Source organism: Myotis brandtii, unplaced genomic scaffold, assembly GCF_000412655.1.
Source record: "Myotis brandtii unplaced genomic scaffold, ASM41265v1 scaffold1003, whole genome shotgun sequence".
In the NCBI taxonomy this organism is placed as follows: Eukaryota; Metazoa; Chordata; class Mammalia; order Chiroptera; family Vespertilionidae; genus Myotis; species Myotis brandtii.
Window position 1 is genome coordinate 50,555 of NW_005353340.1, and position 14,612 is coordinate 65,166.

Genomic DNA, 14,612 nt, shown 5'->3' on the forward strand with positions numbered 1-14,612 from the left:
CTCCAGGGTTTCCAGCTCTGGCCCCGCCCTCGCCGCTTGAGGCTCTGGCTGGCACAGGGCCTTGCCCTCCTGGCTCACTTCCCCTCCTGTCAGTGGTCAGCGGCCCAGTGCCTCGCTGCACACCATGGCCCACCTGCTGGTGCTGCTGGGCCCAGCGGGCAGGGTAAGAGCCCAGGTCGGGCCTCACGCCTCCTGGTTCCTGTCTGCCACCTCCTCCTGTGAACTGTGGCCCCTATTCCTGCCACTGTTGTGACCAGGGCCAGACGCCCAGGTGCTGTGCGCGGCCCACAGGGACTGCTGTGGCCACCGGGAAAGCCTCCTCACCCCATTCCAGACTCCGGCGCCCTGATCATAGGTCCACTTCTGCCAAAGGAGAGCTGTGCCCGCGCAGTTGCCTGAGACCGAGCACCTCCAAGGTCCCTGGACCCCACATTTCTGCCAGCCAAGGCAGTTGGCCGGCTGGCCCCACCCTGATCAGGGTGTTGGGGGCGATCGGGCCCAGATCTGGCTGGTTGGCTGCTGCAGTGTGTGTCATAGCCACCGGGCATTCTGGTCGTCCTGGTCGTCCTGGTCGTTCCACTGTAACGGTCACTGGGTTTTTATAGAGAGAGATAACCTGTTTATTCCTGGCAATATTCTTTCCTCTGAAGTCCTCTTTTCTCTAAAATTAACAGAGCCACACCAGCTTTCTTTGGATTAGAGTTAGCATGGTATACATTTTCTATCCTTTTACTTTTAACCTCTCTATATTATTATATTTAAAGTGGATTTCTTGTAGATGGCTTATAGTTTAGTCTTTTGCTTTTTCAATTCTGTGATATGTGTCTATTAATTGGTGTATATAAACCACTTTTGGTGTGTTTGGATTTAGGTCTACTATCTTATTTGCTTTCTCTTTGTTCCCTCTTTTTTTGTTCCTCTGTTTCTCTTTCCCTACCTTTTTGTGGATTATTTGAATGTATTTTCTTAGTTCATTTGAATTTACCTACTGAACTCTTTACTCTCTCTCTTTGTTTAGCTTCTTTAGTGCTTGTTCTAAGGAGTATGAGAAACGTACTTAACTTTTAACAGCCTACTTATAATTAATGTTTTGCTGCTTCAAATAAAGTATAGGAACCTTACCTCTATGCAGATCCCTTTGTCCTCCCTGTTTCTGTTATAGTTGTCATATGCATTCTATTTATTACAATTTGCTTTCAGCCATTATGCCTGTTTTAATAACTTAAGATATAAAATAGTCTATTATATTTATCCAAACATTTACCATTTCTGTTGTTCTTTCTTTCTTTTTTTAAAAAAATATATTTTATTGAGTTTTTACAGAGAGGAAGGGAGAGGGATAGAGAGCTAGAAACATCGATGAGAGAGAAACATCAATCAGCTGCCTCCTGCACACTCCCTTACTGTGGATGTGCCCGCAACCAAGGTACATGCCCTTGACCGGAATCGAACCTGGGACCCTTCATTCCACAGGCCGATGCTCTATCCACTGAGCCAAACCGGTTAGGGCATCTGTTGTTCTTTCTTCATTACTGAAATACCAAGTTCCTTTCTGTTATGATTTCCTTCTCATCTGAAGGACTTCTTTTAGTGTTATTTTTTTAGAGAAAATTTAATGACAAGAAATTCTCTGTATTTACCTCCACCTGGGAATATATTTATTTCTGCTTTAGTTCCTGAAGGATGTTTTGCTGGATAGGAAATTCTGTGCATTTCTTTTCAGCACTTAGAAACATTGTTCCCCTGCCTTCTGCTTTCTCATGAGAAAACCCACAGTCATGCACATGCCTGTTTCCCTGTGTGTAATGTGTTGTTCTTCTCTGGCTGCTTTCAGGATTTCTCATTGTCTTTAGGATTGAACAGCTGGTTATGATGTGCCTGGGCATGGACTTTTCTGTTGATTGTTTGCGGTTAGCTAAGCTTCTTGAATCTTTAAGGTTATGTGTTTCACCAAATTTGAAGAAATATTGGCTAAAACCTTCCTGAACATGTTTTATTTTTACACCACACTCTTCTTCCTCTCTTGAGGAACGCCAACAACTGGAATATTAGTTAGATTCTTTGGTTTCATGATGTGTGACATTGAAACGTTCTTCGTTTGTTTTTTTGTCAGATTGGGCAATTTCAAGTAATTTATCTTCAAATTCATGAACTCTTTCCTCTCTCATCTTATACTCTTATTGTTTCCAGACTCCAGCGCCCTGATCATAGGTCCACTTCCGCCAAAGGAGAGCTGTGCCTGCGCAGTTGCCCGAGACCGAGCACCTCCAAGGTCCCTGGACCCCATATTTCTGCCAGCCAAGGCAGTTGGCCGGCTGGCCCCACCCTGATCAGGGTGTTGGGGGCGATCTGGCCCAGATCTGGCTGGTTGGCTGTTGCAGTGCATGTCATAGCCACTGGGTGTTCTGGTCGTCCTGGTCGTTCCACTGTAATGGTCACTGGGTTTTTATAGAGAGAGATAACCTGTTTATTCCTGGCAATATTCTTTCCTCTGAAGTCCTCTTTTCTCTAAAATTAACAGAGCCACACCAGTTTTCTTTGGATTAGAGTTAGCATGGTATATGAACTCTTTCCTCTCTCATCTTATACTCTTATTGTTCTCACTCAGTGAGATTTAAACATTTCAGTTACTGTCATATTCAGTTCATAAATTTTTATTTAATTTCTTTTATTGATTCCATTTCTTTACTGAGACTTTCTAGATTTTCATTCATTTCAAAAGTATTAGCCCTAACTTCTTAGAGTTTGGTAAATAATAGCTGTTTTAAAGTTTTTGTCCAATAATTCAACATCGGTGTCATCTCAGACTTGGTACCTTTTTCTGGATGAGATATTGAGGTTTCCCTGGTTCATTCTCTGCTGAATAAGTTCAGATTGTATCCTGGGCATTTGGAACGTTATGGACTCTGGCGCTTGCTAACATTTTCTGCAGAATGTTGATTATTTTGCTTTACCAGGCAATCGGCCCAGCTGGGTTCAGGCCACAGGTTCTTCCCCAGCTTCTGGATGAGTTCAGGTTTCAAAGACTTTGCAGCGTGTTTGGATGTTGCCCCAGGCGATAGCCAGTCTTGGGTGGCGGTCTGCCACCAAGTTCCATTCTCAAAGCCTTAGAATGTGGCTTAGTACCAGATCACACATGTGCAGCTCGGAATTGAGCCCAGAGTTTGATACAGAACTCAGTGACCTCATTTTGTACGCCTTTTCCTTTTCACCGTCTCCCCAGCACTTTTTGACTCCCTGGCCCCTTCCTTTCCTGTCTAGACATTCATGGCCTCTGTTTCCCTGCTCACCACACACTTCACACACACTACCTGTCTCTGGGGCCAAGCAGGGGGAGGAAAAAGAGACAAAGCAATGAGGCTTTTGCCTACACTCTGGGGCCGTAGTTCCTCTAGTCCAGGGGTGGGCAAACTTTTTGACTCGAACCGTAGTTCCTCTAGTCAGAGAGCAGGATTTGCCTCCCGTGAGTCCCAGATGCCTGCCTAGCACGGCTTCTCCGTGGGGTTGCCTGATGGCTGGGAGAGAAAGAACGGAGAAACCCAACAAAAAGTCCCTGGTTCTCCACAGTGGCGGCAGGTGGCTTGTAGGAGCCTCCTTTCCTGCTCCTTAGACCAGAAATTGCGGCCTCTTCTTGGATCTCTGTGAGTCGTGTCCACATGTGGTGCATGGCTCTGTGTTTCAGGCCCCTGCGAGCCCGTTGCAGGGGGGCTGGGGGCTCCGGGAAGCTCACTGCAGCCGCCTGTGCTCTGGGCTTGGTTTCCTTCTCTGCTGCTGTTCACTGTTCAGAGTTCTGAGGAGGCTGCTCACGCATCCCATCTGGGTTTTAGTTGCATTTAGGGGAGGGACATAGGAGAGTGTGCTTACAGCAACTTGAAGAGGCCTGGAAGCGTGTGTGTGTGTGTGTGTGTGTGTGTGTGTGCTGTGGCGGGTGGCTTGTAGGAGCCTCCTTTCCTGCTCCTCAGACCAGAAATTGTGGCCTCTTCTTGGATCTCTGTGAGTCGTGTCCACACACAGTACATGGCTCTGTGTTTCAGACCCCTGCGAGCCCGTTGCAGGGTGGCTGGGGGCTCCGGGAAGCTCACTGCAGCTGCCTGTGCTCTGGGCTTGGTTTCCTTCTCTGCTCAGAGTTCTGAGGAGGCTGCTCATGCATCCATCTGGGTTTTAGTTGCATTTAGGGGAGGGACATAGGAGAGTGTGCTTACAGCAACTTGAAGAGGCCTGGAAGCGTGTGTGTGTGTGTGTGTGTGTGTGTGTGTGTGTGTGTGACATAAAGTGAGAACTTCACCATCTCCCAAGTATCTGCAGAAACGGGGAGTGAACAAGGGAGCCAACCTCCATTGAGCACCAACTTTTTGCCGGGCACTGTGCCTCGGTGCACAGAAACCTCACCCTACACCCCTGTGAGGAAAGTGTAGTAGTGTTAGCTCCATGGCATAGTTGGGGAAATTAGCTCAGATTAATTAGTTCAAGGGCATGTAGGCAACAGTGGCAGACTGAGGATGTGTGTCATGGCCTCTCTTAGAAAGATCCAGAAAGGTCTGTGGAAAACAGAAGTGACTGAAGGCTCAGGCTGCCGTGTGCTTCCCCCCTGTCTGCAGGGCGGATGAAGGTGATGCCGTGATCACGCACCCCGGGGCCCTGTGCATCATGGTCCAGCTGCTGCCTCGGCTGTACCATCACGACCACCCCCAGGTACTTGTGATACAACGTCTGCCTTTTTCACGTGGCTGACCTTTGACTCCTCCTGGTGGAGACTTGGCTTTCCCACTGGTCCACCTGGCATTAAACGCGGTCCTGCCTGGCGGCGGGTCTCGTGGCTTCTGCAGGAAGAGTGGGGGTGGAGGCCCAGGCCCAGCTTTGCCTTGTCTGGGAGTTTAAAGGAGGTGACATGTTGTAGGAAGACATGACAACTCGTGGCTTTACTAATCGCCGCCTGGGAATGACAGGGCTGAGGAAGCACAGTGCAGGCCTCCGAGGTCACGGGGAGGGGCGGGGAGGAGAAAGCCGGGGAGTGGCGAAGGCGGCTGCGTTCACTGGGGAAATTAGTGTTTGGTAAGGAGTGACGAAGGACCCACGCTGTCCCGGTCTGCATGTCCCTTTGTAACTGAAACCCTTTTCTGGTCCCTGTTTCTCTGCTGACGAGTGACGACACGGTGATGTTCAAACCAACGCGTAGGGAGACATCGAATAGTGACATGAATGTGCCGCATAAACGCTGTCCCAGTCTGCGTGTCCCTTTGTAACTGAAACCCTTTCTGGTCCCCGTTTCTCTGCTGACAAGTGACAACACGGTGATGTTCAAACCAACGCGTAGGGAGACATCGAATAGTGACATGAATGCGCCGCATAGTTTGCAACATTCATGGAGAAGCAGCGGATGGGGCTAACATGGATCAGGTTGCTTGTTTAGTTACCGTCGCTGTGTGACAAACTGCTGCCCAGGTAACGATGACGGCCGTTGTCTCATTTCTGTGGGTCAGGAGTTCAGCAGCCACAGCCGACACAGCTCACAGCCTCCGGGCACCGCTGGCCTTGCCCCTCGCAGCACGGGCACCTCCCAGGCTGCTCCGATGCACGGGGCTCCCGGGCGCCTCACTGCTCTGGTCCCCGGGCCTTGGTGTGAGCTGCTGGTAGGATCCCGAGGTCTCTGCCTCGGAGCCCTCTGCGCCTGACCTCGGCCTGTGTCCCTCCAGGTGGATTCTCCGAGCGGCCACATGGCAGCCCAGGGCTCTGAAAGGCACCTGGGCCTTCAAGACAGGCCTCTCTGGGGCCTCCTGGACACTGGAACACACTCTCCAATGCAGGAACGCTTTCACCAACAGGAGAATGTCCCTGCTTCGCATGTGCTTGAGGCTCAGGGGGCTTTGTAACTTCCTCAGGTCTCGGCTGCTGAGGGGAGACGTGAGACACTCCCAGGCCCACGGCCAACATGTGTTTGGTGAACGGGCCTCTCACCTCCGTGGCTCTCACGGGACGCAGGCCATGCAGCCAGGGCGTCCTTCCAGGGGGTCGCCTCATGTGAGGAGCTGGCTCCGTGGCTGTGGTTGGTACCATGGATGGACTTGCAGTGAGAACTACGCCGGTGGTTGGGATGGTCCTAGCACTCAGACAGCTGCTCCTGGTGCGCTGTGCAAACTCCCCTAGGGCACCGCCTGATGGAGTGGCTCAGAGGACAGTGCCCAGCCCTCCCTGCTCCTAGTGCCTCAGGAGCCTGGGTTTCAGATAAACCCATGAGCTGCCACATTAGTATATGGCAGGAACTCCCTCTCAGTCTAGGACGGTAATTAGACAAGTTAAGAATGAAAATGAAATCCCATTTGGTATGCGACTTTTCTCTATTCAGGTCACAGTAAATAATTTAGGAAAAGTGTAATTTCTCCTATCTTTAAAATATGCAAATGAAAGGTAGTGGTGCATTTTCTCAAATATTTTCTGCAGATGCCAAACCAGTGCTATTCAAAGTTGGATAATTGCAGTAATTAATTTCAGAGAGAGGGGGGTGAGCCTCATAACAGCAAATAGAAGAGTAAGTCAAGTGAGAAATAACCCACACGAGGAAACGCTGGAAAGGGCTGCAGTGCCGCGGGGTTTTGTTGCAGAAAAAGGAGCAGGAAAGGAAGTGCCAGTAGAGGGCAGTGTTATTAAGAAGATGGGCTGTGAGTTCCCACTGGGCTCCCTGTCATCTGCTCTGTTCACAACCCAGAAGTGGTTTGCTTTTTCTCCAGAACACTAGCACTGCGAGCTGCTCTGGGAAACGACCCGCCAGAGGGCCTGGTTTCCTCTTGCGCCATCCCCGGCATTAAAGCTGTGCTGTGGGAACTTGACGTGAATGCTGCTGTCCCAGCACAAGGCGAAATGGAGCTCAGCTCAAGTCCTCCTGAGGCTGAGTTGGTCCCGGAAAAAAAATAACGAATTGGGAACAGGACAGTTTCCCTTCCCGGGGTGCTCAGCAGCTGCAAGGGTCTTGCCATAGATGTGCTTGCTGCTTCGAGTAACTAGCAACCCCCTCCTAGGTGCCCTGAGGAGCCAGAGATGAGTGTTACAGGGACTCACAGCCTGAGTTTGAGGGTGGGTGGCAGAGGAGTGTAGAAAATGGAAGAGCGTTCTGAGGCCGCCACAAATGTGTGTCCACAGGCCATGGGACAGAGTGAAGGGAAAGCCAGAGAGGAGGGGACACCGGAGCTAAGCTTAAGGAAAAGATGTGCCCATGACAGCAGGTGGGGGAGGAAGGCGAGGAAGCTCAGGCACAGAGGCAGACGCAGAGGAGGCGCCGTTTAGGGCCCCTGACGAGTTCAGCTGGGCCACCACGGCCCCTGTGGGCAGAGAAGCGGTGAGTGGGGCCAGGAGGCTATTTGAAGCCATGTTAGGAGGGGCTCTGAACACCATGTGAAGAGAAGTGAACTTTATTGGGTTGTCATCCATTGTCGTCACCATCACTACTGTGATGTTTAAATTTTACTTACTGATTTTATTTTATTTTCTTAAAATATATTTTTATTGATTTCAGAGAGGAAGGGAGAGGAAGAGAGAGATAGAAACATCAAGGATGAGAGAGAATCATTGATTGGCTGCTTCCTGCACACCCCTACTGGGAACCAAGCCCACAACCGGAGCATGTGCCCTGACCAGGAATCGAACCCGGGACCCTTCAGTCCACAGGTTGACACTCTACCCAGTGAGCCAAACCAGCTGGGCTTTATTTATTGATTTTAGAGAGAGGGGAAGGAAGAGAGAGAACCCTGTGGTTGTTCCACTTATCTGCATTTATCGGCTGGCTCTGCATGTCCCTGAGCCCGCAGCCTGGGCACAGTGGGATGACATTAACCAGCTGCGCTGCCCGGCCGGGGCACATGATGTTTAATGAGCACCCACTGTATGAAAGCAGGGTGCAGGCTCTGAAGACAGCAGATGCCACTTCACAGCCACAGACCATGGGAAATTATTTAACCCTTTGATCCTTAACTTCTGTGGCTGTAGTGTGGGGTGATCGCTCCCTGTGGCATTGTCATCAGGAGGAAATGAAGCGATGCTGGAGCTCAGCATGGTGGGCAGACACATCCGCCCAGGAAGCACTGCTGGGTGGTGCAGCGACCGCTTTAGCACGCGTTTTCTCACGTAGTGCCTGTAGGAACCTTGCCAGCAGGTAGCACTACTCCCACTTGGCAGATGAGGCCCTGAACCTTGTAGAGGTGAGTGGCAGAGCTAACATCGTAGCCAGTGGCGGTGTCCCTGGGAGAAGGCTCCCAGTCCTCCTGCCTCTGTGCCAGGTGGCCTTTCCTGTAAAGAAGTGGTGGCCAGCCCTAGCTGGTTTGGCTCCGTGGATAGAGCAATGGCCTGTGGACTGAAGGGTCTCAGGTTCGATTCCAGTCAAGGGCACATGCCCAGGTTGCAGATTCGACCCCCAGTAGGGGGCATTCAGGAGGCAGCCAATCAATGATTCTCTCTCATCATTGATGTTTCTCTCTCTGTCCCCTTCTCCTTCCTCTCTGAAATCAATAAAAATATGTTAAAAAAAAAAGAAGTGGTGGCCATGGGAGCTTATTGGGAGCAGCAACAACATCGAGTGGTTGTTGGTACATCCAGGTTCTACTGGAACCTCCTGCCTGGTCTGGTGGCACAGGAGGAAGCTGGGCGAGGTGCTGCATTCGTCTCATTTGTCCCTCAGTTCCGAAAAGGTGCCATTTTCTGGAATTAGCCTGTAATTCACACATGTTGAACTAATCATATGAGTTTCAAATAACTACAATATCGACAGCAGTAATAGCCCTGGAGAGCACCGTGTCAGGCAGGCTATTTACGGAGAGCCATTTCCTCCAACAAGGAAACCAGTAAAGTAGGAGTCTTGCTGTGTTACATTATAACACACTAGAGACTCCAACTATGTTCAGTTTCTGGGTTCCTCGTGCTCTTTCGTTCTGAACCCGAGCCCCAAATACCCCTATTGTTTCTGAGTGGAACGATCTCAGGCCCCAGTCAAGCTCCAGGGACTTCTAGGATAGTCTCCTAAGTAGAGCAGGGAGAGGCTCTGGCCTGGAGACGAGAGGGTCCAGGCGCGGTGCTGAGGACGGTGGAGTGAGAGGGAAAGTGGGAGGGATGAGCTCTGGCCAATGACCAGGGGACCAGTCTTCTCATCCCCTTTGCCGTCATTATTTCTGTCTCACATAGTCCCCTTCCTTTTTCTGCATCTCAAATTCAGCAGCTCACACTTGGCCTAGGGCACAGGTTTTGCAGACTCAGTGTCTTGGGGCCAGAGAGGTAAAGGAAATGCGTAAGTTAGGCAGGTGTCGAGAGGGAGCGGTAAGACCTGTGGCTGTAGGGAAGGACCTAAAGGACTCACATCTAATTAGGGAGAAATGAAATAAAAACAAAGCCAAACTATGCCCACCAAATACAACATTTCTGTACGCCATCAGTTTAGGATCCTGTCAGGGAGTAAGTTTCCTCCTTATGAGCACACGATGCGGCGTTAAAACCATGGAGTTGGAGTGAGGCCTGGCTTGGTGCCAGGCCTGCCACTCGTCAGCTGTGTGGCCTTAGGAAATGATGTACCTTTTCCGGTCTCTGCACTCGATCCACTGCCTGACTGACTCGCACGGAAGGCGACAGGATGGTGTGGAGGGTCTCAAGCAGCTTCAGCAATGGGTGAACCCATGAGGGAACGTCAGCAGCGATAACCACGCATAGACACACAGTACACCCCGCAGACACACAGACACATAGACACTAGCAGCGATAACCACGCTTGTCTCATGTTTCAGGGCAACAGACGCATAGACACACAGTACACCCCGCAGACACACAGACACACAGACACACCACACACCACGGACACACAGACAGACAGAAACACAGACACACAGACACACAGTACACCCCGCAGACATACAGACACACAGACACACCACACACCACGGACACACAGACAGACAGAAACACAGACACACAGACACACAGTACACCCCGCAGACATACAGACACACAGACACACCACACACCACGGACACACAGACAGACAGAAACACAGACACACAGACACACAGTACACCCCGCAGACATACAGACACACAGACACACCACACACCACGGACACACAGACAGACAGAAACACAGACACACAGACACACAGTACACCCCGCAGACATACAGACACACAGACACACCACACACCACGGATGGTGCCCCTGGCCTCTCAAACACACGCAGCTGTGTTCTTGCCGGAGGCAAGAAAGCAGGATGGTGAGGGCCTGAGAAGCCACCCCGGCCCTGAGAGGAATGGTCCGGAGAGGAAAGACTGGGAGGAGAGCGGGAAGACGCGTGCGGGTTGACTGGTGGCAGAACAATAAAAGACAGACAAGGACACGTGGTTACAGGGAAAGCTTTAGGCCCCGTAGGAGCAGACACTAGCAGAAAAGGATGCAGGCTGCGCACGCTGAGCAGCTCGGCCCTGGGCTTCGCAAGCAGGTGTTTGGTTTGAGGTGGAGAGAAGCCACCGGAGCCAGTGGCCTGTGGGAGCCTGACCTGCTGCAGCGCAGAGGGCCCTGGCCTCTCAGGATGGCGGGAACCGCCAAACCCATGTCGGTGTGTTTCACGGCCAGCACTGTGCGTGTGGCTAGGTTCAGGCAGCCTTTTTGTGGGCAGAGCCGTGAGCACTAGGTCCCTGTAAGATTTGGGGGTTGGCCTAACACAGGAGGATGGGTTCCCAGTGACCAATCCAGTTTCACTTGGCTTTGCTGGGATCTAGCTCCCGCCACGCCCCTGCCCTGCAGGCGGATGGGCGCTGCTGCGCACAGCACCCGCCAGGTGCGTGGGGCCTGCAGCCTGGAACTGGCTGGCGCTCTCTGAGCTTCAGCATGAGGCCTGCAGGCAGCGCTTGCCGATGGAGTGGCCTCCAGATTGGATCTCCCAGTTGGAATTCCTGCCCCTCCCTCACCAGGCAACCCCAGCGAGCCAGATTCAGTGTGGGCCTCGTTCCCTTATCTGTGAATGGGCGATAGTAGCGCCTGCACAGGGTGTTTGCCTGAGCTTTTAAATGAGCTCCTGCGCGAAAGCATGGCCTGCCAGTAGGAAGCACCGGTGACGTCAGCTGTGTCACTGGCGATGGGACCCGAGGCCAGGCCAGGCGCGTGCTCCTTGCGCTGAGCTGGCTGCTCAGGTGGAGAGCCCTGCTGATGGCAGGTGAGGAAAGAGGACTGCAGCCAAGGGGGTGAACAATCCTCAAAACATTTGCATCCTGTAAGCAAACTGCTTTCACAGATGCTGTTTCTATCGACTCCCACAAAAAGCCTCCTGTGAGCGAGGCGTTTTCATTACGCTCGCTTAGAGCTAAGGAAACAGGCCTAGAGAAAGCACCTAGCTTGTCAGTTAATGTCAGATCAGCACGGAACCTGCTTCTGAGTTGGTGCTGTGTGCCCAGGACCTGGGAGGGGGAGGAGGGAGTGTGGCAGCTGGAGCAACACCAGGCCTGGAGCATAGTCCCTGTGAATGGACCCTCATCCCTGCAAGAAACTGTGCTCCCTACCGTCTTGCTCAGGGACCTGCTCCAGAGAGTCGTGGATGGAAATCTGTTAACAATAACAAACCTGTTTAAAATGTCTCTTAACAAAGAATTGTGTCAGCAGTTTACTTTGTACCAAAGCGATAGAGAAACACAGAGCAAGTGAGCTTCCTGGGTGCGGAGGAGGCCCAGCCACAGGTGGACCGGTCTGGCTGGAGACGGTGCCAGGTCTCTGGGAGCCCCCGCTGGGCCCCACAGCTCCCTGGCCCAGCTATCTCCATGGTGTTTCAGGTCCCAGGCTGGGCAGGCACCCTCCCGGTGGATGTGTAAGCTGGTCTCCCTGCTGGTTCTCATGCCCCATCTCAGGGCTGACCACTGAGCGGGGGGTAGGGAGGGGTTGGAAGGGGGGGGCGTTGGGTGCTGGGGTGAATGAGCCAGGCTCACAACTGCCCAGGACCCCAGCCTTTCCTGGGAAGGCCATGCTCACACTCGTCCCTTGGTGTTTGCACGAGTGAGCGTGCCCTCTCCCAAGAGAGACCAGGCCCCCTGCTGCCCGGCTCTCCCTTTCACAGTTAACTGGCACCTCATCCTTCCTGCCCCCACTCAGCCCCCTGGGGTAGGGCACCCCTATGTCCTGGAACACCTTGTGCCTTGTGCTCGCACTGACGAGGCAGCGGTTGCATCCGAGGCACAGCGATAGGTGCTCTGGAGACGAGGGTGAAGAGCTATTGACTCCGCGGCAGCTCTCAGCGTGGGGACGGGGGGAGAGGGAGGACAGGCAGGTGCAGTGCGTCTGCCATGGTGCGGTGCTGCTCATCACTGAGGTGGGAGAGTCAGCGGAGCTTTCTTAGATGAGAGGGCGCGGATTGTGCCTTGACTAACAAGTAGGAGCTCAGCGGAGGATGGGATGGGAAAGAGCTTTCCCACTTGGGCGTCAGCCGGAAGGGCCTGGTGCAGCCAGCAAAGGGCATCCAGCAAAGGGCTGGAGCACAGCGGGGCCACGGAGGGGATGGGAGTAAAGTTGAAAGAGACAAATACTTTATAAATATAAGATGCTCCACTTTTGTTACCAGGAAGTGTTGGTCATCATATGTCTGTAATTTGTAAGAACAACAAAAAAAGGCAGCAGGGATGGAGCAGGCACCCCCACTTATCTCGGTCGGGGCTGCTCACACTGAGCCGAGGCCACCAACTCCGTGCCTAGCAGGCCACGTGGGCACGGCAAGCGAGAACGAAGGAAGCAAGATAAAAACTAAAATAGCTTGTCAAGCAAAACAAACCCGTGGGCTTTATGTATCCTGGCTCCCCATGTGCCTCTCTGATCCTAAAAGCTGAGGTCACTGAAATTGCACTATCTCGCTTCTGAAATCATCAGATAAAGGATATGTCAACCAAATTGGAACAAGCAACTCTGACACATTTGAGTGGCTCGATATAAATTTCTAGTTCTTTCTGAGTGTCTGGGGGAAGCAGACGCTGGTCGTCCGGTGGTTTCTACATGTGTGTCAGGGCACAGTGTGGACTGATGCACCGAAGCCCACGCCTTCTTGGACGGACTCACCCCACCAGGACCGCATGGGCTCTGGACCAGGAGATAAAGCAGGAGGAGAGAAATAAAGAAAAATGAACATCCACACTGGACAAGGACGACTTGAAAGCTCAGCTGTTAGGTGGAGAAGGCAGAAGCTCGCAGTGAGCCGCCCGCAGAGCGCTGGTGATTTGCCTGGGGACCAGCCTGCGGGCCGGTCTGGTGACCCTGCGTGCTCACCACCGAGTCCTAATTGACCACCATCCCTGTCCTGCATCTGCGTCAGGAAAATCAATCCGTTTGTAGGGGAGGCAGTTTCCTGCTACTGCTCATATTTTCACTAAAACCCCATTTTACTGGAACCAACATTGAAAAAAACAGCACATTTTATTCAAAACAAGGCGATATTGGTATTGATGGAGCTGCAGTGATAATGAGGGCGATCGATCTTCCCTCCTCCATTACGGGGCATTGAGCAATTTTGGAGTAAACTTGTGGCATCATTAGGCAAGATCAGCATTTCTCCGTTTTGAAAACTTTTTCTTTTTTGCATATTTAAAGTATTCCTGCCTGGGGGTGGGGGGGGTGTTGGGTGTGGGGAAGAGGGGAAGAAGCAAAACAAACAAAAGAAAGGCCGGGAAAGCCCCGAAGCAGTGAATAAAGGCTGGTAATGAGAACAGGAGGTGCAGCATTTCTTTCTAATTCTTACTAATAATACTTTGTGGTGGTATTTTTGCATCTTGCTTTATATAATACTCCCACCCACCCAAGACTCCCCAACTCTCCCCCCAAATTAAAGGACTGTAGTTACCAAAATCCAAGTTCTGGACAATGGGAAGTTCAAGGCCAGAGGGTGGAAGTGTTCCCTTACATGAAGTGGAGGGGTATTTCCTGCGGCCTCACTCCCAGGCGAATTCCACTTCCCAGGCGGGGCTGTTAGCCTGGGAGCCAGCTGGGTGGGGACGTGTGGGGGAGCCACCCGAGGGTGCAGCCACTGCCGCCCCAGCTGCTTCTCGACAGACAGGGGACTGCAAACCCGCCTGACCAGACTCTGTCCGTGTCCTGAGAGAGGCCACATGTCTGGAATTCATGTAAAATCTCCAGACTTAAGAGTTTTGTCAGTGAATTCAGAAATTACTTCAACATCACAGGCCAAGGGCACCTGTCCCTGGGCAGTTGTGCTGGCCTGCTGGTTTGCAGCCTGTTTTAGGGTCGCCTCGTTGGCATCGGAGTGCAGGGGCCCACGCCCTCCCACAGACTGGCTCCGGGCCCCTGCGGTGAGCCACGCTGAGGGCCCGTGACAGGCAGGCGTCCAGTGGCCACAGGCTGTGAGGGGTGCGGCCTCCTGGCCCCAAACCAGTTCTTGGCCTGGGTGGGAGCCTATTAAAGTCCCGAAGACACTGGCCTCAAGCACTCACCGCGGGCTTGGTTACCCTCAGCTGTCCCGGGAGATCCAGTGCTCCGTGGCCAGTCACATCCAGGGCCTGGTGAAGTCGGAGAAGAACCGCCAGGTCGCGTGCGAGGCGGGGATGCTCAGGACCCTCATGGCCGCCTGCCGCCAGGCCCTGGCCACCGGCAGCGGTGCCCTGC

At 52.5% G+C, this 14,612-nt stretch overlaps 1 protein-coding gene across 1 annotated transcript in view; it reads left to right on the forward strand.

Moving 5' to 3' along the window:
* The window catches only part of WDFY4 (WDFY family member 4), a gene marked incomplete at its 5' end in the record, with an annotated part of 236,672 nt that overhangs the window by 45,228 nt on the left and 176,832 nt on the right, over positions 1–14,612 (forward strand). Inside the window, 2 exons of the mRNA XM_014534916.1 lie at positions 4,599–4,692; positions 14,462–14,603. Of these exons, the coding sequence (XP_014390402.1) occupies positions 4,599–4,692; positions 14,462–14,603 (236 nt within the window). The remainder of the gene's footprint in view (positions 1–4,598; positions 4,693–14,461; positions 14,604–14,612) is intronic.